The 25,188-nt window shown below is 34.5% G+C and overlaps 2 protein-coding genes across 3 annotated transcripts in view; one reads left to right on the plus strand and one right to left on the minus strand.

Moving 5' to 3' along the window:
* The window catches only part of LOC123877994 (protein windpipe), a 66,111-nt gene extending 51,395 nt beyond the window's left edge, over nucleotides 1-14,716 (plus strand). Inside the window, exon 3 of one of the 2 annotated variants that reach the window (XM_045924969.1) lies at nucleotides 11,492-14,716. In XM_045924969.1, coding sequence (XP_045780925.1) covers nucleotides 11,511-13,748 — 2,238 coding nt within the window. In that variant the 5' untranslated portion in view covers nucleotides 11,492-11,510 and the 3' untranslated portion in view covers nucleotides 13,749-14,716. The remainder of the gene's footprint in view (nucleotides 1-11,491) is intronic. The other variant, XM_045924976.1, reaches the window with a different exon arrangement.
* Nucleotides 14,717-15,762: 1,046 nt separating this feature from the next.
* On the minus strand, nucleotides 15,763-24,721 carry LOC123878006. The gene is made up of 5 exons (XM_045924989.1): nucleotides 24,487-24,721; nucleotides 22,999-23,174; nucleotides 21,334-22,614; nucleotides 18,606-18,794; nucleotides 15,763-18,248 (listed from the first exon to the last, which is right to left on the minus strand). The coding sequence occupies exons 1-5, from the start codon at nucleotides 24,488-24,490 to the stop codon at nucleotides 16,182-16,184; spliced, it is 3,717 nt and encodes a 1,238-aa protein (XP_045780945.1). The 5' UTR covers nucleotides 24,491-24,721; the 3' UTR covers nucleotides 15,763-16,181.
* Between the last annotated feature and the right edge of the window lie 467 nt (nucleotides 24,722-25,188).

Genomic DNA, 25,188 nt, shown 5'->3' on the forward strand with positions numbered 1-25,188 from the left:
CATAGCAAGTGAAGAAACTAAAAATTATAACACCTTGGATAAACATCTCGGACTTGAAAGTGGATGTCATTTTCATAATAATCATGATCATCATCATCATCATTAGAGCCCGTGGATGTCCACTGTTGGACATGGGCCTTCCCTAAAGAGCGCCAGCCGCTTTATATCATCAGTCCATCGTGCTGGAGGACGTCCTACACTACGCTTGCTTATACGCGGTCTCCTCTCATCCTATTTTCATAATAATTAGTACTTTCCCCTAAAAACCTTTAAATTGATATCAATAAAGTTTTTTTTCCATCTTATCTTCTAATACTTATGCATTTTACAAGTTTGGTTTTTGATCTTTGAGCTACCGGGATAGAGCACTCAGATTAATTAATTTTTATTTTCAAATTATAAGTCCTGGTCTATAATGACCTAATATTAGCTTCACTACACTGCAATGTACTGTTTACTGCATTCTTTTTAAAATAATTACTTTTTTAATGTAATAAATGCACAATATAAACTTATCTTAAAATCTAGAAATATCCTAAATAAAAATACTTTATAACATAGTACTGAATTTACTACTCTATGGCATTCTGTACAATTACAGTATGACAAAATGCTTATGAAACCCGAAACAGGTCCTGCCGCGCTGAGGCGACGGGTATGACTGACAAGATAACGTAATTACGGCCCATAAGACTCAACAATAGGGTCGAAAATTCTTTGTACTCGCTCTGTACGCGATTTGAAGAGAATAAGCGAGGAAGCGTGAAATCAAATAATTTAGAATATAATTTGAAATATAGCACTTACTGTGAAATGATCGGACCGAATTATTTATTTGATTGTTTTACACCTATGGTGAAAGTTACGTCTTTAAGAGCTTTGTCATTAAAGAGAAAAACCCAAAAGTCTAAGGTTTTAGACCAAACTTCTGATTTTTTTTCTATCGAGGAAAGTTTGTCCAATCATGTTTTAATCGGACCAAATCCAAGGGGATATAATGAAAAATATTATATATTAATTTCAAATTTTTCGATCCATGCGTTCCTAACTTAATTCCATTTTAGTAAACTTTAGTATCGACGAAAACGGAGACCGCCGCGTTAAGAGGAATTTATTTGTAGTGCGCTTCATACAAATGTAAATTGGCTCTTATTAACCAATCAACCACAATGTTGTGTAAGTACGTTTTAGGAACTAATAAGTATTTTCTGTTTGATTAAACAGAAAATACTTATTAGTTCCTACCTACACAACATTGTGGTTGATTAACCACAATGTTGTGTAGGTATGTTTTAGGAACTAATAAGTGTTTATGTTTGTCGTTTGCCAGATTTCTGTTAAAATATTATTTAGTTTTGAAATTACACGGGCTCAAGGATTTACATACAAATCTTTAAGCCCGTAAGACTTTAATAAGTACTGATTATTTTTACGGAAATTTGGCTAGCACAGAAACAGATATTTGAAGGTGTGTGAACCTTTCACTGAGTTTGAACGATTCATATATAAATGAGAAACAAACTACGTTTGTATGAACAATGCGCTATGGAAACGCCCCTTAACTAAAAATCTAGGTGAGTCGATGTACATTATAATTTCCTTCATTATAAACAACACAGCCTGTAAATTGGCTTTATTAATGTTAACTACCCTAAGCAATAAATGTTAAAACAAGCAATGTTTATTTTGCGAAATATTTAAATACTCAATATGGCTCGGTTTCAGTGTCCACGGCCATCCGGTGCAGTTTGTATATCCGTTGCATCAACCTTTAGTGACTCATAATTTCATCATTATCAACATAGCCTTTCGGTATCGATATTTATTATACTTACTGCAAAATATTAGAGGTCAATAATTAATACTTAAGTGTTCAATACTAAGTTGTTATTACTGGTAATTTTTATATGACTTATTTTAAAAAACGGTTTTTTTTTTAATTCATTAAATACACTACTTTTAAATAACTTCAAGAGACGGAGAGATTATATGGTTACTTGTACTGGTACCTAACCTAACTATCATGTACAAAACAGGTGAGCCGGATTCATACTTCATAGGAGGTCAAAATTATTGCGGTCATAATTCGAAGCAAACTACTAGTAGGTATCTGTTTCGTAGGTATATTTTATATATTTTGTTACCATCATCATATTCATGATCAACCTGAGCAAAAGTCTCCTTTTGGAATGAGAAGGGATTAGGCCAAGTGCAGATTGGCAAACTTTACAGTAATAATATGGAGAACTCTCAGGGTTTCGCACAATGTTGGTCACCGTTTGTTACTCAAATAAAAGTATCGAAGCAAGGTAAATTAGATAATACGTATCTTTTCCGTCTAAAAGCAGTTCCAAGGTCAGCAGAAGAGGTATACACTATAAACCGCAGGCGGAAGAGTCTAATACAACCCACTTGATGAGTTTGCCGCGAGATATATGAACAAATTGCTCCAATAATGTGCCTGTTACATATTTATTAATCCTAATAACGCAAAGCTATACTCTCATTGCACTCATTCAATATTAGAAGAGTTATTCCTGAACATACTTTTCCTGTATAAAAACGTATAAGTTTCATTGGGGAAATTCGTTTGCGCAGGAACACCGAAAAAATATTATAAAAATGTAATGTTTGTAAGTTTGGATTTAGGAGATATTCTTCGATTCTATCTTATAATCTTATACATATAGGACTGACTTATGACTACACAAATTTCAAACCCCTATTTTACTCCTTTAGGGGTTGAATTTTCAAAAATCCTTTCTTAGCGGTTGTCTACATCATAATAGCTATCTGCATGCCAAAGAGCCCGATCAGTCAGTCAATCAGATTTTCCTTTTATATATTTAGATAAGGTCAGAAAGTGGTATATCCAAATTTCGAGCTGACAAATAGGACATATAATCTTCCTGGGGCTTGCCCATAAACCTACATGATACGGAATACCATCGAAGCCATAATTTAAGATTAAAGATACATACGTACTTGCTTGGATTGCTTCATTAATCCAAAGCTTTCGGCTTCTCGGCAGCCTCTCAAAGTAATGCCACTATGCCATAATCGCGCCATAATACCACCTCGTGATGACGATGAATGACGTTAATCGTGCCATTGATGTTTTGATAGGGTTGTCAGTTTTCACTAAGTGTATCACAACTCACACTAATACCTATTATAAGTTTGTGTGTATGTGTGTATGTTTGTTACTCTTTCACGCAAAAACTACTGAACGGATTTGTCTGAAATTCGGAATGGAGATAGATTATAACCTGCATTAATTGACACAGGCTACTTTTTATCGGAATGGATATAGATTATACCTTGGATTAACACATAGGCTACTTTTTATCTCGCAAAATCAAAGAGTTCCTACAGGATATTGAAAACCTAAATCCACGCAAACGAAGTTGCGGGCAACAGCTAGCAAAATAATATGAATTATGTATTTATAAAAGAAGATATTATGTTAGTTAATGATGAACGGAAAACGGGTACCGGCTAGGTGATTCGTTAACTCGGTGTTTAACGGTGAATGCAATGATAGCCACTGCGGTTGGTTGGTTCTACATTGCTGCTTTCCTGGCTGATATTAAAATATTGTTTCATAGAAAACCATCCATGGATTAAAAAATGAGCATGATGACTAACATTCATTGTGACACTGAGAGTGAACCACCCCACAGAATATAGGCATATTAAGACGCACGGACTGCGTCAGGCCAAGTTCCGGCTTAGGGTACTTTGACTTTCCTTAGACCTAAGATTGAGTTAAAACGAGACAGATTTATGTGAGAGTTATACATTTGTCTCGCTTTAACTCTGTCTTAAGGAGGCAAAATCAGAGTGCGCTCTATAGATCTCACCCTGTGATTGAGAGACAAGATAGCGACATTTTTTGAGGCTCAATAAATAAATGTGAAACAAACTTAAAACACTAGTAGGTAATTACATCGTATCAAATTAACAAACTTGTAATCATGATAATTAAAACAAACAACGTGCAAACCAATGCGCATTTCACACTGTTTCGCGTAGGTAGGTATGTTTAATTACTTTAACACGAATTCTCGTCAAATTACTTAATCCATCATTTTATTGGCATTGCGTAATCATGTTAACGCTTACTCGTTTTATATCTACGTAGGTACCTACTGCAAACAAATCACGTGAATTTATATCAATAATTCAAACAAGGTACGACGCATACCGGCAGAGTTGAATCGCGGCGTCTTTCTGGATAACGTCTTAAACTCTGCATTATTTATTTTGGTATATTAGGTACAGTGACGGCGCAAGCAATCGCAGGAGTGCCCATGTGCAGGCTGTGGATCGCGTCCATCGTTTCGTTTTCATTACATTCTTGCTGGTTCTTCTCGGTTGGAAAGGTATTTTGAACTAGTGGTTGATATTCAAAATCAAATTGTAAGAACCTATTCGGATAAAAAACTTTCTATTTCATTACACTTACCTATTTCAAGGATAATATTAGTTATGTCAAACTGCTTAAAATCAAGTTCTACAAAAACGCAGCTTTACTCCGTCTGTATGCGATCCTCTCCATCTCTAACATAATAATACAAAACTACGTGTACAATAATATAACTAGTACCTACTACGAATAAACAAGAATGAGTAGGTACCTATACTGTTTGCACATCTTTTTTATTTATAAAAATAAATAAAAAGATGAGCAATTTTCTTTAGTTAGAGTAGGTACATAAAATTGATCTCTGCATTGCATCTGACCTAGTTTCACAATAGGTATTATAATATACCTAAATCAAATGATTGCACCGGTCAGCTATTATACTCTGAATACAGTGTGAAATAGTATAATAGCGTTTATGTGCTGCAAAGGCAGGTCATATAAGTCAAACTAATATTATTTTGTATTATTTTCTCGTCTATAATGCAACCACGAATAATTTTAAACCCAAATAAAATTCATTATAGGTATTGTATTGACAAGAACTCTTATGAAAAGTAGAAATTATATTACACTAGTGACACCCGCGACTTCCCCCGTAATCCAGTGGAAACTCATTGATTTTCCGAGATAAAAAGTAGCCTATGTGTTAATCCAGGGTATACTCTATCTCCATTCCAAATTTCAGCCAAATCCGTCCAGTAGTTTTTGCGTGAAAGAGTAAAAAATATCCATACATACAAACTTTCGCGTTTATAAAATTATATTAAGTTGGTCAAAAAGTTTACAGTGCTACCTGTTTTGAATAAATTGCCTTGATTTTATGAAATATGCACGTAGGCAGAGACGTGCAATTTTTTAGGGCTGGTTTCGCAATTTTAGGGTTCCGTACCTCAAATGGAAAAACGGAACCCTTATAGGATCACTTTGTTGTCTGTCTGTCCGTCCGTCCTAAACCTATAAGGTAGGTTCCCTTTGACCTAGAATCATGAAATTTGCCAGGTAGGTCTTAGCTCTTTAAAATATTTAAAATGTGTTTTAATTTTCAAAGATAACTATCCCAAGTGGGGTATCCTATGAAAGGGCTTTACTCGTACATTCTAAAACTGATTGTTATTTATTTTTAAGCATAATAGTTTTAGATTTATCGTGCAAAATGTCGGAAAAAATACCCGAGTATGGAACCCTGGGTGCGCGACTCTGACTCGCATGTATTTAATTTTTTTTTAGAATTTTTTTAGAGATTACAAAATGGTAGCAAAATTATTTTATTTGCATAGGACTCCCGTAAATAATGTGTCCTGTTTTGTGTTGCGCAATACTCCACTTATGGTCAACCCCTCCGCCCCCCCGCGAAGACGGTGTGACGGTATTCGCACAAACGGTTAACAACCATCTTCCTGTTGCTAACATTGAACTACTTCTGGTGGCGAGCGGCGGCCAAGTGCACCGAGGATGTTATTATGTAGCTACAAATAGAAACTGATTTCAAATTGTGCTTCACCCACGTACAGCGCGATTTCATGCCAGCTGTTAAGAGCGTTGAAGCATGAGCCTGGAACACAAGTTTAGGTATTTACCCGAGGTTCTTTGTTTGTTTCCGTGAACGGACGTACCCAGCGCAGTTTAGTTTATAACAAACCGTTTTGATCCTAGACGATTTTCAAACAGATTATTTTTTCAATATTTTTAAGTATGTGGTGTTAGTTTGTCGTTTTTTTCAAAACAATAATGTTTTTTAAAACAGTGTATTGTCTTTATAGATTAAGTACGAGTGAATAAAACTTATAATTGTAGTCAGTACTTAATACTAATCTTTTATATACTTGTGTAAGTATAAGAGAGTCAAGAAATTATACAAAATTCAACTTTCCTTATACATATTTACGAAAATATGGTTCCCTTATCATGCACAGTATAAATAGTTACACCTACTATAATAATTTTCACACATATATTTATAAAGGCTAAAATAAATGTGAAATCCGTCTAAAATTTAAACAGTCTTAAATATTTAATTTGCAAAATTATCAAAAATATAATGCAATGCTAATACCCATAAAGACATTGAGCATTTTTTATTTATTTATGGTCCTTTACAATCTTTTCAAATTTTATTGTTAGTACTAAATCGTACTTACCGTAAGCGCAAGACAATGGACAGTACAATGAAAGGGATTAACAGGTACAAAAATGCAGATGTTACACTTGAGTAGGTATTTATTCATCAAAAATAAGTGCATTGCTACACAAGTAAGCTAGGGATACAAAAACAAAATAAGATAAAGTTCAAAACTAAAAGTACAGAAACCCACCTACTACTTTTAAAGACTTCACCGCAGATGATTGATTTATATTTGAATATGTATAAATTATTATATACATGTATTCGAAATTTTCATAGTAACTGCTATGATTTGATATCAAACTCGATCCATCTATTTCAAGTTTATTTTTTCTCGATATACATTTCTTTTTCATGTCATGTGTAGGTAAACCAATTTCAATATACTTTTTGGGTTTTGTAGGTTATATCTCTTACATTCGTTTTGATTATGATAAGTTCTTTTATGACACATCGGCAAATTTTATCACATATGACAGTATAGCCTCTAACACACGGAATGGTAAAGCGAAGCGAAAGAGAGATCTCATTTATCAAAATTTAATGTGCAGTTTGGCAGTAATAAGTGAATCGATGAGCCAATAAACAAACAAATACGCAACACAACACGTGACAGGTTGTGATGGCAATCAGGGTGAGGACGCCCCGCACACCCACACAATCCCTGGACTAATCCGGTGCGGGATAGCGCGGGTGACGTGCGGGTGTGCAGAACGTCCCCCGCCTCATACCCCGATTGCCATCTCGACCTGTCACGTACTATACATAGCTCCCGAAAACTCAGTCCTCTCTTAGTTGGATAAAGTATTGTTTTATCTATACTATATATATATATATATATATATATATATATATATATATATATATACTATATACTATATACTATAATATTATAAATGCGAAAGTGTGTCTGTCTGTCTGTTTGCTACGCTTTCACGGCTCAACCGCTGAACCGATTTTGATGAAATTTGGTACCAACTTAGGATATTTTCCGGAAAAGGACATAGGCTACTTTTTATCCCGGAAAAACAAACAGTTTCCCCGGGATAGCACGCTGTGTTTCACGCATTTGTCGTTCAATAACGCCGCAACAGAGCTACGGTTTGACGGCATTTTTTGCACAGACATAGTGGAGAATCTAAAAAGTGAAATAAGCTACTTTTCTCTCTAAAAACCAAACAGTTCCTGCAGGATAGCATGCTATCGTTCAGGCATTCGTCATTCAATAACGCCGCAACAGAGTTACGGATGGACGCTTTTTTTTTGCAAAGACATAGCTGAGAATCTAATCACACTAATATTATAAAGGAGAAAGTTTGTATGTATGTGTGTGTGTGTATGTTTGTTACTCCTTCACGCAAAAACTACTGGACAGATTGGGGTGAAATTTAGAATGCAGATAGATTATACCATGGATTCGCACACAGGCTACTTTTTATCCCGGAAAATCAAAAAATTCCCACGGGAATTTTAAAAAACCTACATCCACGTGAACGAAGTCGCGGGTATCAGCTAGTCACATCACACTAATATTATAAAGGCGAAAGTTTGTATGTGAGTGTGTGTGTGTGTTTGTGTGTTTGTTACTCCTTCACGCAAAAACTACTGGGCGGATTGGGCTGAAATTTAGAACAGAGATAGATTATACTCTGGTTTAGCATATAGGCTACTTTTTATCCCGGAAAATCAAAGAGTTCCCACGGAATTTTTAAAAAACTACATCCACGCGAACGAAGTCGCGGGCATCAGCTAGTAAGTAATAAATGCAACTTTTTCTCCCGAAAAATATTATATGAACACTTCTCGCGGGATAGCATACTATTTTTCACGCATTTGTCATTCAATAACACCACAACAGAGCTATGAATTGACGTCATTTTTTTAGGGTTCAAGTAAAAACGGAACCCTTATAGGATCACTTTGTTGTCTGTCTGTCTGTCTGTCTTTCCGTCGTGTCTGTCAAGAAACCTATAGGGTACTTCCCGTTGACCTAGAATCATGAAATTTGGCAGGTAGGTAGGTCTTACAGCACAAGTACAGGAATAAATCTGAAAACTGCGAATTAAAAAAAAATGTTTCAATTTTCAAACTAAGGTAACTATACCAAGTGGGGTATCATATGAAAGGACTTTACCTGTAAATTCTAAAACAGGTTTTTATTTATTTTTATGCATAATAGTTTTTGACTTATCGTGCAAAATGTTGGAAAAAATAGCCGAGTACGGAACTCTTAGTGCGCGAGTGTGACTCGCACTTTGCCGGTTGTTTTGCGTAGACATAGTCGAGGAAAAAGTATTATAGACTACTTTTCCTTTCAAAAAAAACAAATAGTTCCCGCAGGATAGCATGCTAAAACACATGATAAAATAACTTAGGCATTGCATAAAATATTGTAACAAACCTCAATTATTATTAAAACCTTGAATCACGCGAGCGATGCCGCGGGTAATAGCTAGTTCAAAAATAAAACCATCATAAAGATCCACGAGGGATGACCACGTGCAAATGATAGTAATTATCCTATTGTTTCAGGTGTTATGGTAGAGTGTACAATGTATACAACCAAAATCTAAATACAAAATACCGTACTAATGCTGTAAAAGACAATAAACTAATGCTATTATGCAAATGAAAAAAAAGAAATCATAATGGAATACAAGAAACCGCGCTAATACCATAAAAGGACGATGAATCATCAAAATTTTATTTAGCGGCTAGGACAAATAGCAAGGCTATTGGAATATAGCATTGTCAGCCGGTAATAACTGTAAAACTATAAGCCTTTAAAAATATTTGATTCTGAAAATATCTTGAGTATTGAGTTTTACATATTTATAAAAGCTCTTGAAATAAATGTGAAACCCATGTAAAATTTAAACAGTTAAAAATTTATTTTTTAGAAATTATTAAAAATATAGATCAATGCCACTGCTCTGATAGGCATTGATCTATTCTCTACCGAAATCGCGTTTTACAATTTTTTTCAAATTTTGAAAATTAAATTGTTCCCTTTCAATGACAGGGAACAATAGATACCAATGCAGCTATTTGCTCGAGGCAATACTTATTTATTAACTAACTGATGCCCGCAGCTTCACCCGCGTGGATTTAGGTTTCTAAAAATCCCGTGGGAACTTTTGATTTTCCAGGACAAAAGTAGCCTATCCGTAATAGCCCGTCCCCGGGATGCAACGCATTTCTGTACCACGTAAAAAACATCTAAACGGATGATCCTTTAAAAATCCCGAGGGATCACCAGGATTTAGGAATGCAATTCCTTACAGCATCATATAAACACAATTTAAAAATATACAAAAAGTTTTAATCTATCTTTAAGAAAAAATAGCGAGTATTAAAAATACCTAGTATTGAGAAGTGATAGTCGCACTACAATTTCAGGTAAATTTTAAATAATCCGATAACAATTGCTAAGCAAACAAGCGTTACGTCCGTTCTCGGAGAGGCCTCGGCCGATACTAATTTCCTAGTTCAATTTACTATTGCTTGTTGCACGGTTTTGTAGTGTGTTTCAAGATTATTTTATGGAAACAAATATTAATTAAATTTAAATTTTTTTTTTCTGTTTATATTGCAAATATGTTTTTCTTTAATGATTACTTAGTTTTATTTATAAATGAAGAAAAATAACCCACCTAAATGACAGTTTTATGTGTCTGTAGTTTTATGAAATTATGACTTTTTTGTTTGAATTTTTATAATGTAAAAAAGGCCAAACGAAAGATTTGGTTCTGACATCTTATTAGTTCAGGACCTTTTCTTTGGTAAATATATCTCTTTGTGAGAATCGACCAAGTAACTTTTGATGTAGTGAACGTCAAAGATGACACGAAATCCAAAATTCAGTAATAGTCTTTTGGTATTTTAGGCAATAAAAGATAAACTATGAATAAATTGCAAAATGTTGTCTGTCAATTTAATAAAATAGGAAATATTCTACAAAGTAGTATATACATGTTTTACATAAATGCAGTGTTTAATAAAATATAGGGGGGCAAAATGGCTTAAGAATAGCTCATGCCGGTTCAACACTCTTAAGAGTTATTTCGCGTTGGAGTAAATTATTGACGGGTCCCCATTTTCATACCTACGACTTATTGTCCAACTCAAAACTCCAAATGATCTATTCAAAGTACGTACACCTTCTGATGGTCAGTTTTTTTTTTACGTAAACTTAAAACTAAAGCTACGAGGGTTCCAAACGCACCCTGGTCTACCTGTTTTCGAAGTTTCTAAAAAAGAAAGATTACCAGTATAGACTTTGAATCCTCTAAAGTCCACCCTCTGAACTTAAAAGATATACCTACTTATCTAAAAAGCCATAGGTGCAAAACTGATCTTCAAGCAGAAAAGCAGTTTCGGGTATCTCGTTCTTAAAGTCTTTCTTGATAAAAACTTAAACTAAGTTATATTAACTTTGGCTATGCTGATGGCGCGTGGCAACCTAGAAACCAACCTTGCACCAACGCGGCGAGCGATTTCTGTAATTTGTTTCAGTATGCCTACCAACTTCAACGGCATTCCAAAGTACATAAAGCTTTTAAGTTATTATTAAAAATGTCAGACCTACCGTTTGCTTAACTAACATTCGATATATTATCATGGTGTAGCAAAATTCTGTGCGACGAACTCTAGTTTTGTCCCAAATCTAAATTTGCGCATAGCTTAGTTTATTAGTAAGTTTATTAATAACTTACCGACAAAAATTTTGCGGTTGTAATTTAATATTGGATGTCATCGTTAATAACTGAATGGAACAAATGACTTCAGACGTGAATAGCCTACAGCAAAGAATTGAGTGGTATCTCAAGCCATCATTATTGAAGTTAAATATACTCGTATAGTGATAGTAAAACTAAAGTACTACAAGTAAGATCTAGTATAATATGATTTACTAAAATGATTTGTTTTTCTTCTTTCAGGTGGCCTGTAACAACCAAGATGGCGTGGCTTCCTACGTATACCTATCTTCTTGCTGCATCAATTCTGCTAGCGCCAACGCTCGCGGCCGTCTGTCCCGATAGCTGTGTTTGCAGCACTACACGCGACGGCCTTCACCGTGTCACCTGCAGCAATCTTCTAGAACTTTACAAATACACCCTTCGACAGAAGCATCATAACATCAATATACTCGATCTATCACATAACAACATCACCAAAATCACGCATGAATTGGAAAGGCTAACTGAAGTGGTTACATTAGATCTCTCTACTAATGGCCTTATGGAAATAAATAAATTTTTGCACAACATGAAAAAATTAGTTCATCTAAATCTCGCTCATAATCGATTACAAAGAATTTCACTAACATATCTGCCAGTGAGTGTCAGCTCTTTGGATTTAACTGGAAATCACTTAACCGACGTGCCATCTGATTTAGCACATTTGCCAAGCTTAGAACACTTAGAGTTGGAAGGAAATCCACTAGACTGTTCATGTAACAATATTGTTAGCAGAAATCGATTATTAGCAGCAAATGTGTATATTGATGATGTTAGATGTCGTACCCCAGCCCATTTAAAAGGTCGATCTTGGCTAGAACTGAAAACAAAAGACATTTGTAAAGTCTCTAAACCAGACTTTATGGATATGATGATGGGAGATGAACCGATTGATGCTGTGCGAATAGGTGAAGAAAGCACTGCCTTAAAATCCATGCCTTTAATAGCTGGTAGTGATTTAGAAGATGGTAAAGTAGTTCATGGTGCTGATTTAGGAGAAGATGATGATAGTTTACAATTTATGAAAGTTGGACACTTTTTATCATCCTCGCCAAATGAAATAGAAGGATCAGGCGAAGGCGAAAAAGATAAAATAAATGACAGCAATTTCGAAAAATCTGTCCCGAATATTAACACAAACGATGATTTGATTGAAGGTTCGGGTGAAGGATCTGGTTTCTCTGGCTCTCTTAATCTCGATTTTAAAGATCAAACAGAAAGTATTCCAGAGACAACTACTTCTTTAATCGACGAACTAAGCAACGACTCAGTACATAAAATATTACATTCTGAAGAATTATTAGCTGCGCACAATATTCACTCTCATGATGATGCAACAGAAGGTTCTGGTGAAGAAGGGTCTGGTTTCTTTCCTCTTGATTACGATGATCATACACAAAATGCTATAGAAACAACTACTGCTATAATCGAAGATTTAAGCCCTGATCCAGTCCATAGAATATTTAAAGATGACGAAGAGACAAAGTCCACAGAATTTGAGTTTCCAGTACCGGAACCTCCTTCTGTATATAAAGGTGGACCAGATTGGCATAGCAAACCAGACCCTGAAGTAGTAACAGAAGTCGCTTCCCCTGCATCCGTAACTAGAGATACTACAGTCTCCGAACAAATACGGGTTACGCAGGCCTCTGAAGTTCTTGGTCAAGCTCCACCCGGTGAAGAAAATGTAGTTACGCATAAAACCGGTACATATGTGTGCATCGCTTTGATAGTTGTTTTATTAGTGGGCTTAATTGGATTTGCAATTACAAAAGGACAGATGAGAAAAAGAAGAGATCGAAGACTCCTGAGGCAACAAAAAAGAGACGTGGAAAAGGCTTCAAAAGAGATGGTAGATATGAATAAATCTTTATTAGGCAAACCAGCTGCTGTAGAAAATTCTGCGGAAAGAAAAGTTAATGGAAAATATGAACTTGTCCCTACACATGAGTCACATCAGAAAAAAGGAGAAAATGGTGATGTCACAAAGGGCACAAAACATGAAGCAGAGAGAACTGATAGTCCGCATGATACAAATCAAAACAAAAGCAGTTCAGTAGATAATAATTTAACACATCAAAACCAAGTGCCACAGCAAGAAACTTCATTTGATTCTGAACCAGGTATTACTAGTTCTCGCAAAGATACCAACTCTTTGTCGAGTGAAGATATTTTTGTCCCTGCAAATGATGATGAAAATCTTAGACCAAATAGTAACTTAGATTTAGATGTATCTCAACCACTAATAAATGGAGATCCTATTGTCGATTCAGATTACTTGTCGCCATCCCGTGAATATGTACCTGTATATTCACCCGATATGGGTCGAGTGCGAATTAAAATGACGGAAACACCTAAACCGAAAACACCAGTGCTAGTCACCAGAAGTAGGTCTAATGCTGGAGACATAATTATTACTCCAGCAACAGATGGTAATGCGTCAAAGTCAACTACTTGAAATTTAGTTTTATTAAACAGACTAAGAACAATTTTTGTCTATCAGTGTCACTAATTAGCAAGCACTTCACAATTGGCGAAATTCTGTGATTATTCAGAGTTGGAATTTGTGTGGGAAGTGGGATACATACAAGTAGAAGTGAGGACTCTGTATACGAGTTGTGTGAGGATATTGACTGTATTAAGTACTGCCAAAGTGTGTTTGTAGTCGACAGTGCCTTTATTGTAACTGTTTAGTGGTTTAGATATATTTATGAGAGCATATTGCGCGATAAATAGAAATATTTTTATACATGTAAAATGTTGCCATGTTCATTATATATATAGATGTAAAAACTGTTTTAATTATTATGAAAATCAACTTGTTGAATTAGTTTGTTGGTAACACAATTTGTACAATCTTGTATTGTATAACTTTCGGTTTCGGTACAATTCTTGAGTTGTCAATGGTTGTGTACTTACCTATTTTATCCCGAATGTTTTAACGGCAATGTTAAGCAACGAATGGTTTAGCTGGTTGTAGTCTATCATCTTATAATTTCCTATTTTAAGAGTATGAATTAATTTTCGTACTTTTTGCAGTCTAAGCATAAGTTCCTTATGAGTAATTTTATTAAATTATTAGTTATATAAGATTGTGATACCATTTATTTTAAGTAACACATGCTATTAGGGTTTATTACGTATGCAGGAAAATAATTCATTCATTGTACATTTTCTTTAGATAATTTTATTTGAAATTATTTTACCTAATTACTAAGAATGTTTAAATGCTGTATCACTTTGCTTTTGCTGACATGTTTTAATTATTTCTTTTTTATTTATCGACTTTTTAAATTTTTATTTGAAACCAGACTTTCTTCAAAGTTATTATGGATCAAAATAGAGAACAATAAAAGTATTTCAACGTAAAGAGATTTATAACTGATGTAATTTTATTTTGAATGATATAAAGCGTTAATTGAATCTGTCTGTAGTTTCTTTCTTACCCATAATATCATACCTTCTTCTAAATTATCCTAACGATTAAAACGAGTATCAACGTAATTACTACAAATCCCTAATCCAAAATTTCCTTGCATAAGATTTTCTATATCATATTACTACTAACATTTTGTAAATAAATAAAAGTTATTCCAAAAGGATCATTTATTTATTTTATGTTTACCATACCTAGTGGTAAATATTTAAAAAGACTTTTTAATATTGTTAGATTGTTAGATTAAACTTTTTAGTGTATACGAAAACAAAATAAATAAGTAAACACGAAGTTACAGATACTTAAACAATCAATAAGTTGAATTTTTTTAATTTACACTTGGTAAATTAAAAATTTTCAACACCCCCGACCAGTGAAGGTTACAGTAACTAGAAAAGAGCTGATAACTTTCAAACGGCTGAACCAATTTTCTTGGACTATTCCGCGCCTACAATCCAAAGTATCTGAGTTTTCCAATACATCATTTTCAAATAAATAATTATGTACATATCTAGGCAACGTCCATCTTGACAGCTTGACATTTGTCAATTGACACTTGAATATTATGAACCTAAGAAGCCTAAGGGTTATTTAACCTTCTTTTCTACAAGAAAACTAGAAAAGAGCTGATAACTTTTAAACGGCTGGAACCATTTTTTTTGGATTATAGCTAAGAAGACTCTCGATCAAGCCACCTTTCAAACAAAAAAAAACTAAATTAAAATCGGTTCGTTCGTTTAGGCGCTACGATGCCACAGACAGATACACAGATACACAGATACACACGTCAAACTTATAACACCCGTCTTTTTGGGTCGGGGGTTAAAAACAGTCAAATACTGAAACGTATTTTAATGCTTATTTACGTTATGATGGACTGATCATGTATTTAGGAAGTACTAAGTACCTAATGGTGCTAATTTTATAATCATCATTTTGTCGTACAAAACATATCAAATAATAATCAATTTTGGAACGCTTCTAAGGACTAAAATTCGTTTCAGAAGAACACTTATTTTACTAAAAAGGCTTTTACTAGGCATAAATATTATTTTTATTACAAAGCAGGTGCCTCTTAAAAGTATTATACATAGCAAAAGGTGGGACTTAGGATGTCGATACATAAGAAATAAATTACTATAAAATTAAACAAAAGTCTTTGCTGATAAAGCAAATATTTCGAATAGGTACATCATATTAAATATATAAAATTATTATTTACAAATCTACCAACCCGCCCCGGCTTCGGTCGGGTGGCATTCTGAAAATTCTTGGTTAGCGAAGATTACGTCTATGTTACAGAGAGAAACTATAATGCAAAATATTCTGTTTTTTTTTTATTATACTTTGTACAATAATTGTTAGTATAACTTAGTAATATTTTACAAAATTAGACAACACTAAAGGAGCTAGTTAGCAACCTAGTTACAATAGAATTAAATCTTAACACGATATTCAAAAGTCACTCTCTCTTGGTTGATTTTCATCAGAAAACCGTCGAACTCTCGCACGAAGCGGTCTTTCTAATTCCGCTTCAACTTCTATTACACTATCATCTTCTGTATTGTATTCCGAGAATCGCCTTCGCCTTGCTCCTGGGCTTTGATCTAATTCAGCTATTTCATGACTACCATATCTTCGATTTCTTCTTCGCCGCCTTTTATTTCTATCAGCAGTAGTTTCTGTTAGCTCAATGTCATCTTCATCTAACACAGGTATATCACCATTTCTTTCCGTTTCTTCTAATAAATCACCACTTGATTTGGTTTTTCTTTTACCCCTTCTACGTTTAGTTTTGCCAGTGCTCGTTTCATTCAAAGATTGACAAGAGGCATTCAGTTTAGGCATTGAGAGAGCTTCGTCATATGATGGTGGTGCGATTAAATCTCTTGGATCTGGCGTGGTGCATAAAGCTTCCTGCTCTGCTCTCATTCTCAGTTGTCTCAATCGGTCTCTAGCCTCTTCAACTTGCCGCTCTCTGTCAGCTTGCATTGCTGCTAAACGACGATTCATAGATCTTCTAATGAAGTTGATAAGTATAATACACAAAGCAAGCCCAACAATCATAACAATTATGAACCATATTAAATTATCAGCACTCCCCACTCTTTCACCGGGGTTCCATACAAAGTAGCAGGCCTCTAACCAAGTTTGTCCTATAAGAGTTACAGGACTATTGCAGATAAGGTTATATGACTCCTCTTTTTTATTTGGCTCCAATGTAACATATTCATAAAAATCATACATATCACTATCTGCGCAATCACATCTCCACATATTGTCACTTAGATCCAGCCTGTCCAAATAAGGATTAGAATCAAAATAAGTTCTACTCCATACATGTGTAAATCTATTTCCGATTACGCTAAGCCCACTAAGACGGGGTAGCATAAAGAAAGTGTAATTACTGATGGAACTTATTCTGTTATAATTCAAATTCAAATATTTTAAAGTGTTTGAAGACATGCTATCTGGAATATGTGATAGTAGATTGTGTGATAAATCTAGTTCTACAAGTGAAGGAAGTCCTTCAAGGGAATCCTTTCCAATTATACTAATTTCACACGAGCTCATGTCTATAATTGACAATGACGTAGATTTTAAGTGACCAACTCTGTTGAGATAGTTTCTAGCAAGTTTGATTTGAGTCAGTGACGGCATTTCTAAAAGACTATCTTCAGGTATATGGGCTATTTCATTCCATGATAAATCTAAATATCTAATCATACTTAGTCCCCGAAAAGTGTCACTTTTGATGGATCCAATATTATTATTAGATAGATCTAAATATTCCAGTTTTGTATTATTTATAAATTCGTTGCTTCTCAAATATCGTATCATGTTATGATTAATTATAACTTTTCTAAGATTTGGGAATCCAAACAGGTTAGGTTTGAATACGTTACAGTAAGAAATATCCAAATATCGCAAAGAACTGGAGAATAAGGAATTAGCTGTAGAAGATAACTCTAATCGATAGTTATGTGACATTTTTAAGAATAATAAAGAAGGTAAGTACGATAGTTCGTTATGATTTATGTAGCTCAACTGACAATTGCTTACATAAAGACTCTTCAATGTCGGTGATATAAGATTTTGAATCCTTAGTAAAGGATTATTGTTAATTTTTAAAACACTGATATTAATGAGACCACTTAGTGGCGATCGTCCATGAATGGAATCTATTTCGCAGTTATCTAAAATCAGTGTTTCTAATGAAGGACTTATAAGTAGTTCTTGATTTGCCAAGTTTGCCATCGTCCTTAACTTGTTTCTTGATAAGTTCAATATTTTAAGATTCGTGGCTGGTTTTAATACTTCATTAGGATTAAGGCTTATCCATGATTCAAAACGGTTTTTGGATAAGTTCAAAATTTCCAGGGAGCTAAGATTTTGCAATGCATTCTCTGGTAATTCTTTCAACTGATTGCCACTTATGTCCAAAGATACAAGATTGTAAAGCTTGTATATGCCTTCCGGAAACTTGGAGATATCATTGTTTGAAATGTTCAATTTGGTCACCTGAAAATTAAATGTTAAAATTTGAGAAAATGATTATTTATGAAAACTTAAATTACGCATGTAACTTAAAGTACTCGTAAATCTAAATGAAATAAATTAATAATATATTTATTAATGGTAGAAGTTCGAACGTTATACTGAACATATTGTATGCAATTTATAATAACATTTATATAGGAATCGTATGAAGCGTGTCACTTAGCCGGAAGGCGACGGCGCACAACTTCGGGAGAACAGTTCCAACACGCACTCTGCAGCCTTCATACATTTCCGTGTATTATAAGTAAGTATAGCTCTAAGAACCGCGTTGGTTGACTATCCAAACCTCAAGAGGCAATTTAATAGGTAAAAAGTTACCTTTGCATTAATGCCAGTAGGAAGATCAGTCAATCCTCTGCGTGAACAGTCCACGCTAGTTCTCTCCGTGTTACACGAGCACAGATAGCAGATTTCATTTGAATGATCATCGAAATCCAGAAAATCCGCATTTGCCAGAAATATGAGCAATAGCAGCCCCGAAGTCCGTAATAGAATCATTACGTCTGTCTATCATTACTACCTGTAAAGTAAAATCAGTAAACAATTACATTATCTCTATAGATATAGTTGGCAATCCTATCAAGCTCAAGGTAGATTGAGTCGGTTCATTACTTCTTTCATTCAACATCAATACGAAAACTCTGCAGAAGAATCTGAACCGGTGGTTATTGTAAGGATCTGATAGCGCACCACATTTACAATGCGTCTAATAGAAGGCATCATGAATCATGACTCACAGCAATAAGGTATATGATTCAATCGTCATTAATATTTTAATATTGTTGTCATTGTAAATTATGATATGATACTCTGCTAATGATGTGAATCCTTATCTTAAATTTTCTTTAGATGTACCTGCCGTCTAATCGCACCTTAACGGTTATGAATCACGATATCTGAACACCTGCACTAAGTTTCCTTTATTTCATTTTCTTGTCACGTGTATTACCACCCCAAAAAGGAGCATGGCCATCTAACAATTTTAGGCTCAGAAAATAAATATCAACACTTGCGAGTACATAGGTACATGTAACAATTTTATCTTTGTTATCAGAAGTGATAAAGGTACCTCGTACTTAGTTTACTAAATTTAGGTCGTTATACCTACTTACCTACATTACATTTGCTGCTATTGGATCTGTAAACGTAAATTCTTCGCTTATAGTCCATCAAATTGCACATATATCTGTTCTGTAACAAGTCAGATGGTATAGTAATTATTGTGATTAATATTCCGAAGAGAAACTGATAGGGCATGTTTATCAGTAACTAGTTATTGAATACCTACATATTTGAGATCAAAAGGTGGGTCTAGAACACAAATGGGTACAAATATAGTTAGGTACTCCTTTATGTTGTTTCAAAAAGAGAATAATAGGTATAGTTTTTATCGTTACTAAGTAATTTTATTCAGATAAGCATTTCTATAACACTTTTCTGTATGTAAAGGCTATTAGGTAAGTACTTAGTACCTACCTATTTACTTGATAATCTTATACAGGTTCACTTTAATTCGATTCGATTCAATTCGATTAAACTTCGATTAAAATTAAAGGAAATATTTGCCACACATTTTCTAATAGCTTATTACGGTGCACCTAGTTTTATTAAATAAAAATGATCATATAAAGTGAAATAAATTTCTTACCTTTAATTAATCACATGATATGTTTGTTTAGTATCAGTTCCAACAAAAAATACTGATTGTACCACTTGTAAATTCTATGAAATCGCTGAATCACTTCACTTCACTAGAGATAACAAAATGTTTAATTAATTAATTTTTCCACAAACTATGATTTAAATACCAAAAAGATTCTAATTGGTCATAATAACTGTTTACGTGTGTCTTGGACCAGCAGATAACTTTGTATGAGCCGAATTAACGCATGATGTGTTATCAATGATAATGATAAGGAATATATTTTTACTCTAGGAGACTTGTAGGTGTGGTAATTACAGGTATTGATCATTATTTTGCTATTGTTGATAGTATCAGTACCTAGTCAAAGACTATAATATTATACTTAGATAAATAGCCAATTAGCATCCTATTAGTTATTTAATTAGAATCAGTAATAAGCAGGTATATTATCCTCCATGTGTCTATGAGAACTTAAGTATAAAATGTTTTTAATAAAGAGATCTCTATCATAGTTTTGTTTTTGTTTGATTGTTAATAGTGGGTAATACTGAATTCATAGTAATATTCATAATTATTAGTATCCGTTACTACCGAACTCACAGTTTGAAACTACGTTTGTCCAGAATAATATACAGTGTCACCAACTTATGTTCAGGTGACAGCGTCGCTTGTGGAGAATTTGGTTTTACTATTTAAGAAATTCACAAAGAAAAAATAGAATAAAAGTTATTTCAACATAGTTATATTACAATCTTAAATCTTAAATTAAATCAAATCTTAATTATATTACAATACTCGCTGGATATTGTCCGCATGGATTTACAATGGCAGACGCAGCTCTAGTTCAAATTTTGCCCACCTGAAAAGATAAGTTGGTGACACGGTAAGCAGATATACAAGATACTGGTCCGACAAGGCTCTTTTGGCACTTGAGTGAGGGCGCAGTTGTCGCTTTATGCCATCTTTATGCCGACACAGCGAACTATCAACAAGTGCACTTCTCTACGTGGAGGCTTTAGTTACAATTTTGGCCACGCGCCAAAAGAACCTTGTCGGACTGTACATAGGTAGATATTTAAGAAGTTATATATATTTTTATTTCAGTGCCATCTAGTAGCAAGAGCAAAAACAACAAAGCGCCGGTTGGCCCGTGGTATGCGTTGCGCACAATTTTTAAAGCATACCACTAGATGCCGGTAGGGGTAGCAAAATTATTAATGAAATTAAACGGTGCTTTAGAAAATATGTTTAATTTTTTTATTCCTTATAATAATTAATTTTTACTTCGAACCAATCAATCATCATCAATCATATTATACAACACACACTAAGGCCCCTACCTGCTATAAATATAACAATAATAATATTAAAACACAAATATCAATCTATATTAATGTCTACTGCTCGTCTCACTGATCGTCTGTCATGGACCCTTGGTCTCGTTTCAGTCAAATCACCAATCGATCTAGACCTTCTATATCTTCTATTATTAGTATTATCTTCTTCTTCATCAACAAAATCTGGTAGTGAATGGAAAGAAGTGTTCAAGCGAGGCATTAAGAGGGCTTCGTCATAAGTTGGAGGTGATTCCTCTCGTAATGGCACTCTTATCTCCACTGAATCGACTCTGCGTTGTATTGTATTGCCATTCAAAGCAGTTGTCTCTGGTGTTATTCGTGGTGCAGGGGGGTTTAAGGCCATGATACCTCGACATACGCACGAAGTAATAAGCGCTCCTATAAGCATACCGAGTAGTACAGCCATTATATTGAAAGCTGATGTAGCATTTTCATCGGCATGCCAAGTACGTATATACGCCTGCTGCCAACTCAATTTCGTCACATTAGAAGGGGAATAACAGAGCAATGATCCCCTATCATGAACTTTTGGCGGCTCCTTTGTTAAGAACTCATAAGTGAGTAGCAGATTCACTCTAAAACCTTCACAGCTCCAACGGTTTCCCTTCAAACGAACTTCTCTCAAAAATGGGTTTGAGGCAAAGTGTGAAGTTGACCATACCTCCTTAAACGCATTACCCCTCAAATCTAAAACCGCTAAATGCGGTAATGCTGAAAAGGTAAGGTCATTTATCGTCGATATTTCATTGTAACTCAAATCTAATTCTTGTAAAGAATTCGAAGCTAGGTTATTAGGTATAGATTCAATCTGATTCATTGACAAATTTATTTCGAGTAGAGTATTCATTTCAGTCAAGGAGTTCATGTCTAAGTTCGTAATTTGGCAATTACTTAAATGCAAATTTCTAAGCGAAGGCGATTGGAATTTTGGAACTTCTGTAAAATCGTTTCTGGATAAGATGAGCACTTCTAAACTTGTTGTTCTTGCAAAACTTGCGAGTTGGAGATTGTTTATACGATTTTCCGATAAATCGAGATATGTCAGCTGGGACATTCTTACGAAAGCGTCTTCATCAATCCGATTTATTTTATTTTTCGATAGATCTAATTTTTGAACATTGAAAGTATTTTCGCTTCTTAGCCACGAGTCGTAGTTGTTATTTGATAAGTTAAGTGCGTTCAATCGTTGCCAGCTATGGATGTAGCCAGGTAACGGTCCTGATAAACGGTTCCCAGAGAGATCCAGTTTCTCAATTTGATTAAAATTCTGCATTTGTTCCGGAAATGTGGCGAAATTATTGTTAGCCAGTAGCAACACTTGAGCCTGAAAAATAAATTGATCATCTAAATAATGTGATTCAGAGAAAATATTACACATGCTTTAACGGTGAAGGAAAGCATCGTGAGGAAACCTGCATGCCTGAGAGCTCTCCGTAATATTCTTAAAGGTGTGTGAAGTCTGCTAATAGTGCTAATCCGCACTTGGCCAGCGTGGTGGACTACGAGTATGACCTGAACTTTTCTTTCTCCTTAAGAGGGGAGACCTGTTCTTAGTAACTGTAGTGGTCGGTGATTATGATGATTACATTTAATGGTAAGTTACAATTTGTTACATTACAAGTACTGAGTACATGTTACGTATAAACAAACTATTATTCTTATTGACAGTGTTTTATTTAAAATTTATTTTGTGAGTATGGTGACGTACGTTATAATTCAAACCACCGGGTAACTGGCTGAGCCCACGATCAGCACAGTTTAAGTAGATTAAATCTTCGTGAGTATAAGTTTTGCAAGGCTCTTCTTGCTCTTCCTCCATCTGCAGGGGGCTCAACAAAACCGTCGCTGGCAGCAGCCATAACCACAGCGACAGAATTACAAAACCTGAAATCACAATTTCAGAATTTTATCTTTATAAATAGACAAGTTTTTCATGATATAGGTACAAGTGTAAATTAAAAATTTATAACACCCCCGACAAGTGAAGGTTACAGTAATACCTAGAAAAGAGCTGATAACTTTCAAACGGCTGGACCGATTTTATTGGATTATAGCTAAGAACAGTAAACTTATCAGTTTTCCTTTTCGGAAACTTAATGGTAAGTAATCCCGTGCAGCAAGTCATAGCCATGCTAAATTTTATCACACTTTAATATTATAAAGGCGAAAGTTTGTATGTGTGTGTGTGTGTGTGTGTATGTTTGTTACTCCTTCACGCAAAAACCACTGGACGGATTTAGCTGAAATTTGGAATGGAGATAGATAATATCCAGGATTAGCACATAGGCTACTTTTTATCCCGGAAAATCAAAGAGTTCCCACGGGATTTCAAAAACCTAAATCCACGCGGACGAAGTCGCGGGCATCGTCTAGTTATATAATTTATTATTTCCAAATTGATTTGCAATTGTTTACTTCTAAATACTAAAGCTGTAGTCCTTTTTACCGATGGCTTCATCGAAATTCTATATTCAAATCAGTTCAAGGCACAAAACGATCGTAAAACTGTGGTAAGTAGTAGCATAGTTTATAAAATTTGCGATTCGCGCTAATTCACGTTTCTTCTCCAGCTCTAGAATTCGCATTACTTTAGCGAAGGTAGTACAGAACTGGATTTTCGTGAGATGAAAAATTTTCCAAAATACTTTTATAACATATTAAATACAGTTTGTCTTAATAAATCACAGAATTATTACTGTTTTATTATGAAAATTTTTGATTCCGCCATATTGTTTCAATTTGATAAGATTACGGCATAAAATTAAATGCATGGAACTTTTAATCAGGATTAAAATTCAATATTCAATACATAAATAAGTTTATCTAAGCACGTGACAAAATTTAAAATAAATGTCGTACCATAATTTCCAAAGCAAATGATAAACCTAGGTATGTTTTCTATTTTAATATTGTTTTAAGTTTTCCTTCCTTCCTAATTAAATATTAGTAAATCTATGGCAGTGTAATTTGAAAGATAGGCTTGTCTCTCTGTAGTAAATATACCTACTCACTTTTTCCCCCTCAAACAGAATGTATGCTTGTGTTAGAACTGTTTTATCATTATCTGTACATAATAATTGAATATGCTTGACATAAAAATTAATTTCTTTTGAAGGAAATTTTCTAATTGTGATAATTGGGACATTTTGAAATAAAATTTGTTTATTATTATCACCACAACATTAGTCATGCTTACCCATTAGTGCCGTTCCTTTTTCTTCATGTTATGATATCGTGCACTTTTTCTTCACACTTGTTATAAAATCCACTTCATTTATGTCATCAATTTTCACTTCTACTGCATTCACGTGCATTAATTGTTATATTCTCATGTTTTATGATTCATGCCCAAATTGCTTGGTATTGCAAGACTACATATCTACAAATGTCAACGGATGGGCACCACTAGCTGTGTCAGGCGTACAAATACAGGGTGCTCTTTTTTTGTTACGAATGTGATAAGATAATGCATAATATATCCATTCATAGGTGTAAACTGGAGGAGATCCGTAGGAGAACCATATAGTAACTGACATAGCTGGACGATAGATGTTGGGGTTGCCGGCAGTGGAATGCACAGGGTTTAAAGCCAGGGTAAGCATTAAGGTATAAACTTATTTTCTGGCAGGTCATAATGGAAAATAATTGTTGATTTATTACAACTTGGGTAGGCAGTACTTTTATACCTCTGTAAGCTGCACGCCACCGGTTGCAGGATGCTGGAATGGTGACCTTGCATCAGAAACTGAAGCGTTGGAAGACCCCGAATCTATGGATTGATAATCCCGTGAAGTTTTTAGAAAACTAAATCCACGCAGATGAAGTTACGGAAGAAGTCTTCGTATCGTCACAGGAACCTTGCGGTATACGGTAGAGCAACCGCCGAGTTTCTTGCTGG

Source organism: Maniola jurtina, chromosome 2, assembly GCF_905333055.1.
Source record: "Maniola jurtina chromosome 2, ilManJurt1.1, whole genome shotgun sequence".
Taxonomy (NCBI): Eukaryota; Metazoa; Arthropoda; class Insecta; order Lepidoptera; family Nymphalidae; genus Maniola; species Maniola jurtina.